The sequence below is a fragment of the Rosa rugosa genome, chromosome 6 (assembly GCF_958449725.1).
Source record: "Rosa rugosa chromosome 6, drRosRugo1.1, whole genome shotgun sequence".
In the NCBI taxonomy this organism is placed as follows: Eukaryota; Viridiplantae; Streptophyta; class Magnoliopsida; order Rosales; family Rosaceae; genus Rosa; species Rosa rugosa.
In genome coordinates this window covers 15,221,856-15,233,126 of record NC_084825.1, presented here as the reverse complement: position 1 = coordinate 15,233,126, position 11,271 = coordinate 15,221,856, and the positions used below count along the sequence as shown (strand labels likewise).

The 11,271-nt window shown below is 37.6% G+C and overlaps 1 protein-coding gene across 2 annotated transcripts; it reads right to left on the bottom strand.

Annotated features, from left to right (window-relative positions):
* Nucleotides 1-5,242: 5,242 nt before the first annotated feature.
* Nucleotides 5,243-10,317, bottom strand: LOC133718061 (type I inositol polyphosphate 5-phosphatase 10). Of its 2 annotated transcripts, none has more exons than XM_062144859.1 (11): nucleotides 9,786-10,317; nucleotides 9,543-9,616; nucleotides 9,374-9,437; nucleotides 8,580-8,667; nucleotides 8,368-8,472; nucleotides 7,332-7,857; nucleotides 7,020-7,213; nucleotides 6,777-6,885; nucleotides 6,171-6,313; nucleotides 5,880-6,092; nucleotides 5,243-5,579 (listed from the first exon to the last, which is right to left on the bottom strand). In XM_062144859.1, the coding sequence occupies exons 2-10, from the start codon at nucleotides 9,573-9,575 to the stop codon at nucleotides 5,891-5,893; spliced, it is 1,464 nt and encodes a 487-aa protein (XP_062000843.1). In that variant the 5' UTR covers nucleotides 9,576-9,616; nucleotides 9,786-10,317; the 3' UTR covers nucleotides 5,243-5,579; nucleotides 5,880-5,890. The 2 variants fall into 2 exon arrangements, with proteins under 2 accessions (XP_062000843.1, XP_062000842.1); XM_062144858.1 differs by having other exon boundaries at nucleotides 6,171-6,319; nucleotides 9,786-10,310.
* Nucleotides 10,318-11,271: the final 954 nt, after the last annotated feature.

Here is an 11,271-nt window from a genome sequence, read left to right as displayed (position 1 = left end):
GCAGCTGCCGTCATTGTTCAACAAATTACTGACCTTCCAAGAAGCATCCCGACCTCCCTGAACAGGTAATAAACGAAATAGGGCAGCTCTAGGTATCCAGGGGTCATCAATCCATATATCGTTCCCATCTCCCACTTGCCAACGTGCCCCTTTGACTAGAACACTTCTAGCCTCAGAAATACTCCGCCAAGAGAATGAAGGTGATGGATGAGGTTCTGTTACGTCCCGAACCTAGAATTAACGGTTTACGCACTATTTGGACGGTAATTGTCGAATACTTTCAATTTTCTTTTCTTTTTATCGATATTTAGTGGCCCTAAAAGTTGACTTTTTGTTCGGGTCAAAATTTGAAGAAATGTTCATCATGAAAGTTGTAGGGGACGTTAAACCGAGCGCGTGCATATGTGGTGCGTAAAAATTGGACTTAGTATGTGAAAGTTATGGCCGAAAATGTAAGAGTTACTGTTCATGGTAATTAATATATAAATGGAAGTTACTGTTGGTAGATTTCCATTTTCGGAAATCTACCTAGCCCCGGTAACTCTTTCTTCTTCTTCCCCCGATTCTTCCTCCCCCTTTCGGCCCGATCCTTCCTCCTCCGAATTCCTCCGTTTCCGGCCACCCCACGACGAAACCCAGACACCCTAGGCTCGCCTCTTCCTTCTGGTCACACCCATGGTGGTATTTCACGGTGTCTCGACCGGAGGAGCTCGGAACTGAACCAAGAAGATCACTGTAGCAGTTTTGGTTTTTCGGCGATTTCCGGCGATACTGGCCATCTCCGGCCACCAAACCGGCGTCGAAGGTTCGGTTTTCATCACTGATCATTTCCCCTATGGCCTTGTATCATGATTTATTGTGTAGGAGTCGAATTGACGAAATGAAATTCTAGGGTTCTTAGGAATTTCTGGGTTTGTGTTCATCAAATGATTTCGGCCGTTTTTAATTGTTATTTGGATGTGTTGTAGTTGAAGAAATTAATCAGTGGGTTGAGTTGTAGCTATACATGGAATTTGGTAGCCGGTGGTGGAGGTTGGTACCGGCGCGTGGGTGCCACGCGCCGCCACTGTTGGTGGCACGTGAGACTGTGTTTGGCCAGTCTTTAACTTCTGTTGTTGAGCTAAATAGTTAATTATACATTTAGTTTCATAATTGCAGCTTTGGGATAGAATTGGAGATGGAATGAACATGGATTTTGATGTTGTTCAATGGTGGAATTGTTAATTGAATTGCGAGGAATCCATCCATCGGATTTCCTCGATTCGGCCCTAAAGCCCATACATTAAGGGAATAACATTAGTGAAGAAGATTGGGAGGTTTTGGGCAAATATATTTAATGTTAGGGTTTGGTTTTACTTATCGTAATTTAGTTTTCCATCCAGTAATTATGGATTTACGAGCGTTATATTGTACAGGACGTGAGGAGGATTCCCTCGAGGAGGGTTCGGATCGACGACAGGCTTAGCTGTACACTGTGAGTGGACTTTTGTTTTAAATAAGTGATGCATGCATTTATTTTACTAAAGTATTTTCTATTTAATTAACCTATTATTTTCCGAGCATATGAATTGATTTTTGGAATTTGATTACGATTTATCTCGTGGATTTGTTTCCAATGATGATTTTTGTGAAGTATTATGATTTATACCGGTTGTGAGTTTCGGTTATTAAGTTGTTATACTCGGATTCGAATTTATATTTGATGTGGACTTTCGACGAATTGTTTTCGATGTGATTTCCGGATTTATATTATTTATATTATATTTATATTCGTTGATTCGAGACTTTATTTGCAAATTGAATTTTGTTGGAGTAAATCTCCATGTTTATTTATTGATTATCGATTTTGGCATTGGGAATGCCTCATTGACCATCTACTTATTCCTTTAGCGTGTGGGACGCGCTGTTAATTTATACGATTCTACGAGAATTTCTGGGTACGGTTGGGAATCGTACCCGTGTTTTCTTTATTCGTGGGACATGGGGAAGCCTTAAGGATTTATTGGATTTTAATAGTTTTTACCCGCCATACCTGGGTCGTTATATTTTATTGCTAGCTAGCCTATTAGTACTCCTCCCTGCTTACTATGTGTTTGTGGGTGAGTAAGAGCAGAGCATGGGATGCTCCAGAGTGTGGGACACTCCGACCCGAGCCTGGGAGGCTCCCTTCTTTCGTATGGTGAAATTTCTTCCCCATATTTTACCATTACTTGACTAGCGGGGCTAGTCCGATTTCTTTTAACCAGCGGGGCTGGTATGTTTTTCACGAGTTTAAATTTAAAGAAATACGTTTTATTAATGTTGCATGCATCGAGATTTTATAATTTAAATTTGTGGGAAAGTATAAACTTATCTTCCTTTATACTTATTTATTTTGTCCACTCACGCTAACGTTTTTATGTACTTTCCCCCTGGGCCCTTTGGTTTCAATTGCCCAGATCGCAGCGTTGCTGACCGGCTTAGGAGTGGAGGCTAGCACCACCTTTGCCATCTATCCTCAGTAGGTTATTTATTAACCTACTTTATGTATGATATTTCGAGTATGATCTTTAGATTGCTCTGATTACTTAAAAGGGTGGATTTATACATTTGTATAATTATGTGTGTATGAGAGTTGTATAATATTGGAGGAAGTTGAATGACTTGATTTGCTGGGTTGTAATCTATATAAGTAGTTCGATGTTTATACTTGGAAATTGCGGATTGTTGCTTGGTAGCAGGGTGGCTTCAAGCATAGAAATTGTTATACTTGGAGTGTTTTCAGCAGGTTTAGGGTTGTCCATTTTTAGGGGAGGTTCTGTCGAATTTTCCCGAAAAGTGGGCCCCGCAGGTCCATCTCGGAGTTAGGAGGGAAATTCTGGGGTGGGTCCTGACAGGTTCTGCCTCCCAAAAAGAAGATTCTGGAAAGTACTTAGCCTTGTACATTTTGGCAATCAATGAATTTGGAAATTGAACAATTCTCCAGCCCTGTTTAGCTAGCATGGCCCTATTAAAAGCATGTAAATCCCGAAAACCTAAACCTCCTTCTTTCCTTGGCCGACAAAGGAACTGGCAGGATTTCCAATGATTTTTTCTTTGCTCATTAGAACTCCCCCACCAAAATCTTGCACATTTTTGCTGAAGATCATCACAAAAATTCTTTGTTAATTGAAAACAACTCATAGCATATGTAGGTAAAGATTGAGCTACCACCCTGATCAAAATATCTTTGCCGGCACCACTAAGAAGCCAACCCTGCCAAGTTTGAAGTTTCTGATCCACTTAAATATTTTATAGTACCTAAAACAAAAACAAAAACAAAAAATATTTTATTTAATTAAATATTTAATATTTTAATTCGACTACCGCTAAGTTTTAGCAAACGAGCTGGACACAAACATACTTAAATTGGTTCCTAAATATACATTAGTTGCTCATGAGATTAACGAGCCAAATATACTAGAGTTCAAGCTCGATCTGATTTATCGATCAAGCTTAATATTGAGCTCAAATTCGGCTCATTTATTTCACAGACAGAAGCCGAACGAGCCAAACACGAATCAAACTCGAACTGTATCGAACCGCAGCTTTAACTTAAAAAAGTCGAAGAAACTTACCCTCTCTGTAAATTTGATCAATTAATTTTGCAGAAAAGATCTTTAGAAGATGATTTAACATATGATAGGTTGTTGTGGTTGCAAGCTTATATTAAACTATGAAAGGAGAAGAGTATGAAAAAGTTGATCTTCTTTTCAATCATAAAACTAAACCCATGTGTTTCGTCTGCCTGCAAGTACTAGTGCTGAACTTCAGCTCTGAGTACAATCATAATGGGAACCAGCACCAGATAACAATAAATTGGATAAAGCTACAGTTTTTGATGCGTATTTAGAAAATTTATACTGTTGAAGTCTTCCAAAATTGTGTCATGTCTCAACATAATAACCGTATGCTCTCGTACACTCTCGGTGTTAACATTTTCAATAACCTACTAATCCTAACAGGAGAATACTTTCTCTGTGGTTCATAAATAAACTAAACAGTACTAAACAAAAGCAACAACAGCTTTTTAAGTACTTGATGTAACTGTGACACTTCAGCCCCTTCTCTCCGGTCTCAACCTGTCATATAAACATGTATTAGAATTAAAACCACGAAGTGAATTGGGTAGTAGGAAGTTAAGACCAAGAAGAGAATTGAGGAATTAAGGGTAATGAAAATTACTTGTTCTGTGTAGGATTTGGAATGCTGGGAGGTATTCTTCGAAGGCTATCGACTACAGCTGGCTCGTTGGCACTGGTGACCGGCTTTTTCCAGTCTGAGTTTGTATGTTGGAGAGCTTGAAAGGATGGAGACGTTGTTGAAGATAAAGAAGATACTGATGGGTGGAGTCTTGCTAGGGCTGTATAACTAGTGCAGAGTGAGTGCATCAATAAAACAGCAACCATAAGTTTCACCAATGATTTGAAGCAGGAAGATTTCATGGTTTTGCTGACTCAGAGGATGTCTTCTTGCCTTGGTCTCCAATGATGAGTAGTTAAGGTTATTTATAAGCTCATGATGTTTGAAAGTGAGTACTGCTGTTCCTATTAGCCTTCTTGTTTGTTAATATTCAGTTCTTCAGTTTATATTAGATGGAGATTAGATGCAGTATGTCATGTGGTGTATCTTTGACTATTCCAGCTCCTTCCAAGTTCCAAAGCCAAATCCCGCAGAGAATTTTGCATTTATTTACTTATAGAGAGCAGTTATGTGATCAGGCACGTGATTTATTTACTGGTAATTGGTTGGCAAACTTTGGATTCTCCAGTATTTAGTTTACAATTACCACAATGAGATACTGAGATTTAGTGAATGACATAGATATGCCTAAAATATTTGACACTCCCAACTTAAAAACTACGGGTTACATTACCAATGTCAAGCCATTTGAATGACAAAGTTTGAAACTGATGCTCTTATTTGTATTAGAAAACTATGAAACCTATTTACTCCATTTGCATCTCACCTTCGCCAGCACCAACCTAGGTTGATGCAAGTGGACCGACTGAGATGATTTTAACAAGATAAGATCTCTCTCTAGCTGGGGAATTTTGAAAAACCAAGGTTCAGAGTACTGCTTGTAGCTCCGTTTTAGACAGAAAAATATTCCGAACACTCAAGGGGATACAAGTATTTGACGAGGAGCTCCGAGCAGTTCTCAAGTGAGGTTCGAGCAATACTCAAGGGGTTTGTTGATATTTCAAGAGTAAAAACTAGTAGCTAAAAGATCCAAATGTAGGCTATATCACCCACCATTTTCTTGGGAACCAATTTTGTCCAAGCCAAGAACAACCGAGTATTTGACATTGTAAGTACACTTCGATAGATGACAAGAACTAAGACACCAATTCACAACTGAGCTGTCACCCGTGCATCTTGACCATCAACTTGTTAAAGAGAATCGGAAAAGTTGGATTCTAACCATTTCTAAACAGAATTATTTACACTTATATTGCGAAACGCTCTACATCATAAAAACTAGCTACTTCATCTCATATCATCAGCAAAACTGGGGATTGTTTCAACCTTTCCATGGCCGTGCTTAGCAAGTTTAGTGCCTGAGGATAATAAGCACAGTCAGCAAACAAAGTTAACAATTGACAATCATTAGTACAAAAAAAAACTATTAGACAATAAAACGATTATATTAGACTGGCCAACATAAAATGATCCAATGACCAAAGATACAGGTATTAATTTTAGCCTATCTGTATATTTGATTTGAAGATTTGGCTTTTCCATTTTTAGCAATAGCACATATCAACAAGATAAGTTGGCTTCACAACCCATTACCATCAAAATGTCATTGCAAAAACAATATAATAGTAGAATAATACCAAGATTTATATTAAACTTACATGTTTCTTAACTATCTGTTACGTGTTGGTAAAAGCTCTTCAATTTCAACTTTCATATTAGAGCTGGGTATTTCCTTCTTCAATCCATCCTCATTAACCATGACATCCACAAAAAATGTAGCACAAACTGGCCGGTGGTCAGAAAAACGGGACTCTCCACGTATGTATGACAGTTGTCTAATCCCATTTCCATGCCACAGTATTCTATCACACCTGCAATTTCGAACTAGTCAGATTAGTTGTTAAATGTTGAAATTGGGTTCCATAAGTATATTCTTCCGAACAGCATACCAAGCTGGTGTTCTCCTTTTCTTTTTTGATGTTTTCATCTCGCCAAAATAAGTGTCGGAGTTGTAGAAGTATTTGTAAGTAGGTGCAAAGTAAATTTTTCCTTCCTTCCATCCTTTGAATACTCTCCCTGCTTCTCTTTCAATCTTGAGCTTTACGAGCACACAAACACTAATGAGTGCAAAACATAAGGAAAGTGGAAAGTTGACTCAGGTTATATCAGAGAAAAGGGATGAAACCAGGCATCACAGTTTTGAAGTAGCAGAAACTACTAAATTGGGTAAATTATTTTCTGTGAAAAGAATTGAAATGGAAGCATTCATTTCCAACACAAAATGACTCATTTATTGGAATTTGATGCTGACAATGAAAGCAAACATTTCCATTTGTCATTTATGATAGACAACTGGCACGAAAGGGGATGTATAAAAGAAAAAAGACAGCCTGCCTGAATTCCCAATTATATGAAACAACCATCAAGCCGTTGATTCTTTCAGTGAACATATCTTTATATCTAATAATATCAGACGACATTGAGCAGCTAAAACACATAGTATATATAAGCAGTCCAAACTCAATGTCTTATTCCTTTGTGGTAAAGTCAAATACCTGATCTTTGTCAAGAAGTGTATCCCAGTCATTGTCAACTAAAAGTTTCCGGGTTTCAGAGTAGCTCAACGCAATGCGGTAGTTCAAGTCCCCTAACCATATGACCTGGCTACAGCCATTTTACAAAAGGGATTATTCAGATAATGAGTGACCATAAATGTGAGAAAACTTGATGCATTATAGAAATAGAATGATATAACCCAAGTGTTCGATTATTTAATAACAAATTTCAAATATACTCACTCATGGTCTAGAATTTTATCTGGAACCCTACTATAAGCTGTTCTGCAAATCTTAGGAAACTGTGTATTCTTAAGAATCTCTAAGACATCCATATTTCTCCTAAGCTCATCCCCCTCTTTCTCACCAGATGCCAAGTGACTGCAGACGAAACAAAAGCTTGTCTGATGGAACAGAAAGCTCACTGAAATACAACCCTGCAACAAGTGAACCAAGATCATAATCATACAGGTGTGCAGTACAAAGTCTAACTATACATTTCAATCATAACTGGCACATGCTTAACTCTATGATTGTTAATAATATTAAGAATACCTTGTTTCCAAGGCAGCCCATGATGCCACGACTAATGCAGGAGATTCTCAAGTGACTAACATATTGTACACACTCCTTCCTTGCCCAAAGAGTAACAAAAATTCCTACCATTTGCTTACTTGCTACAAGGCTATACTTCATCTGGCTCGTAGTAGAGGAAACGGAAATTTCTGAGATATCAAAGCCATTAGATCCCTCTTCATCCGGTTCAGAAGACAAGTCATCTTCATTTATATTTGGTTGTTGGCATCGAAAACAGAAATCTTTACTATGCTTCCTTTCTAGTTCATAAGTGCAGTTGCAACTCTTCAGCTTTCTTTTGCTCTCTGTTCTAAAAGACTTGCTGACCTTTTTAAGGGACGGCTTCGAGAAAAACAATGAACCACCAAGGCTCGCTGTGAGTCTTGAAGACCCATTTGTTGATTTATTCAGTGACTGATTGATTAAAGCAAGCCATTTTGCCGCGGGTTCATTATCCTCTAGAACTAATACATTTCCAGCATTTAAAGGAACAATTTCCTGAAAACTTATGGGTATAAAGAAATGAAATTAATCAAAGGAACAAATCAATATTTGTTACAGAAGTAATAAAAGGATATGACAACAGATTTTATTTTTTTCTACAAGTACAAAAATTACATGACAAAGCAAGAAACTACCAATGAAAGGACTACATCTCTGGGTTCTATCTAAGAGAAAAGGGTTTCAGAAAGATGGTCTTCTTGCTTTATGGGTGTAGCAGATACAGTATCATAGGTTTAATTGCATGAAAGGCACTGTGACGACATCACAACACACTTTTTTTTTAAACGAGTACCCACATATACAGTTTCCTTTGAATAGATTGTCAAGCCAGGACTCTCATTATTGAATGGATGATTTTCAAGTGGAAGCCAGAGTAAAAAGAAAAAGTAACTTCAAGATGTTACATATATCCAAATGGAATTTTATGAGTGAGACAAGAAATAATCAGCTCACAAAGTTAAAACAAAATAATACAACAAATCTGAAACGAGAAAAGTCAGAGGAATCATACCCCAAGACATATATGTCTGACGGATTATTAACCTGAAGAAAATCGTCCAGATTAAGGCCACTATGGGGAGATTTCCCTCCTACATTCCAGGTTGCTACAAAAACTCTGAAAGACAAACCCGAAAAGGGTGTATTAAAAGTTGCAGCATCTATTGTAATAAAGAAAGCAACATGAAATAGAAACAGGAAAAAAAAAAATCAAATTATGATTACCGAAAGGACTGAACATCTCGACCCACAAGCATTTGAGCCCCTCTGCCACTTATAGATTGACTGTCAAGCACTGGATCAGATTGTGCTTCTGAAAGGAAATAAAAGCAAGGTAATTTTCATGGTAAGATCCTTAATACTATAAAATAGGTCAAACAAGAGAAAGCGATTTTTAGAGGTTGAACAGCTAGCTCAGAAAACATTTGGCTTTGGATAACTGAACAGGTAGCCACAAACTGATCCAATTAACTGATAGCACAGGATTTATAGGCTCACAAAGAAAGGGGATACAATTTTGGCTTTGGAGGTGGACATGTTCTATGCTTGCTTCCTCTCTTGCACTACTTAAAGTTCAAACATGAATATATTCCAGATCAAATTGCCAAGATTCTTCACCCGTCTCTGTAATGATCAATATCTTTCTTACAAACAAAGACCTAGTAAACCCAACTGTCTTATATGGTTAGACATGACAAAGACACATTTTAGACCCAGATGTCTTGAACAGTTGGACTGACTATTCATCGCTATCCTACCAAAAGAAGATAAATGAGAATAACTAACTAACCCATTCAAAAAGAGAAGTAAAATCACATCGTTCAAAAAGAAAAGAAAATGGAATGATATTCCGCTATCTGCATATCATAAAAGTAAAGACAGTAACATGGTAAACAGTCCCTCCAATGGCAAGGAATATCATCTCACACCTATGAGGAGCCAAAGACACAGCACATTATCTGCCCTCTAGATTTTCTCCAATGGAAAGAATGAATTAACGGAATGCAATAGGGACTCACCAAGAAAATCAGATGAGCCAATTACATCTCTGTCTTTCATGGTGAAAATCTTGTGAATAAAAGACTGAACCAACAAAACAAAAGAAAAAAATCCAATTAATTTATGAAAGGAATACAAAAAGCATCAATCAAAAAAAAGAAGAAAGAGAGTGAAGCAAGAAAAGGAAACCTTCTTTTTCAGGTCTTGATCCCTAACAGTCATATCTGAAAGTCCAATTCTTCCAACAATTGGGTTTGGCGGACCTTAACAAACCAATACAGATTCTTTCAACAATCGTACAAATTCAAATTCTTGAAATAGGGAACAATCGTATAAATTCAAATTCTTGAAATAGGGATGATCAATGGTCAAATGCCCAATTACGCCAACATTGAACAACTAGTAAACAAATGAAAGTTGGTGAACAATTACCAGGAAAAGAGCAACAGTTGGTGAAGGAGGAAGAGATGGGTAAGATAGAGAAATATAAAAAGAGTGGCACCCCATATATGAAACAGGATGGCAGGACTGGAATATATGGGTTTTCCCGAGAAAGTCAACTAGGCCAATTCCTTCAATGGAATAATAATTTCTTCCCGGAAAACCAGACAAGGAAACAAATCATTCCATTCCATATGTATGGTTTGTGTTATCTGGAATTCAGAAACTGTGTCTGTCCGTCCTTGCACTGCAATTATGCCACAGAATAGAATAAAGCCCGAGCCAAGTACTACTGGACTATCAATATAATATATGTGATTAGGGGTCAATGTAGAACAGAGATTGGGAGTTGGTCCCCAATATTTCCATTCAGAAAATTAGGGAAGCGGTCAAAAGTGGATATTAATGTGGCTTGGCCACTTCCCACTTTGTTTTCTTCAACGGAAAACAAAGCTGGGTTTGTTTTGTTACTGTTGGATTTAGTGAAAATTCAAAGTTAAGGGGCAATAGTAACAGTGTGATTATGATTTGCTTGCTGACTTTTGTTTACAAAGGTTGTTTCAAGTGGCAGAAGAAACCAGAAGAAGAAGAAGAAGTAGTAGTACTAATAGTAGGCTTTGGCCCCCCCATGTGTATTGTCACGGTTTCCGCCTTTCCGGGCAGTAATGCAGAGAAGTGGTGATCGGTCCCATGGGATAGGATAGACCCATTCGTTCCCTTCCCTGGTTTTGAGCTCATCAGATTTGCCAATTGTCATTCTCCATTATAAATTTCAACAAAACAGGTGGAAAGAGGCGCACATTTTTCTTATGAAAATGAGGTGATCAAAGGGAACGTGCCTTGATGAGTAGACTTGGTCTCGTCTGTTTTTAATATTTTTTTAAATTTTTTTTTGATATGATTATGTATAATTTGGCTACACATAACGCAATATGCTATGTTAAAATAACAAAGCTCATATTGTTTAAGGATATCTCTATTTGTGTTTGGCCCAAACTCTAGGTTACTTGACCTAGTGGTAATAGGGTTAAATTAGAAGGATCTAGATTCCTATTCAATGTATGATTACTTTCCTTGTACGATTGAGATTCTATGAATTGTAATCCTCTATATAAAGAGACCCCTATTATCAATGAGAATACACAGCAAATTCCTCTCAAATTCAGTTTCTCTACAACACGTTATCGCATACAAGATGTATTGTGAAGCAAGGGAGGCAAATTACATGGAGCAAGAAGATCAAGATTGAGATCTCAATCTAAGGGTGGAAGACTACAAGGATCAAGACCCAGAAACTGGCGATTTTGATTAAGTCTTTTTATTTTCCAAGAGATGTAGGCAATTGCCATATTATTTTTTATAGTAGATGCCAATGCTATTAGTCTTTCTTCAAAGTAGGCGTACTCAATGTGAGTGTGATGTCTAGGAAGGTTTTGAGATAAGTGGTACTTAAGTGAGCCTCGCTCCACCGACATCT

Bases quoted from the DNA above. Each gene is read 5' to 3' on its own strand.
- LOC133718061 (XM_062144858.1), bottom strand. From the start codon at position 9,575: ATGACTGTTAGGGATCAAGACCTGAAAAAGAAG. The intron at 9,438-9,542 runs GTTTCCTTTTCT...TTGTTGGTTCAG, and splicing joins ATCAAGACCTGAAAAAGAAG to TCTTTTATTCACAAGATTTT. The intron at 8,668-9,373 runs GTGAGTCCCTAT...ATTTCCTTTCAG, and splicing joins TGGCTCATCTGATTTTCTTG to AAGCACAATCTGATCCAGTG.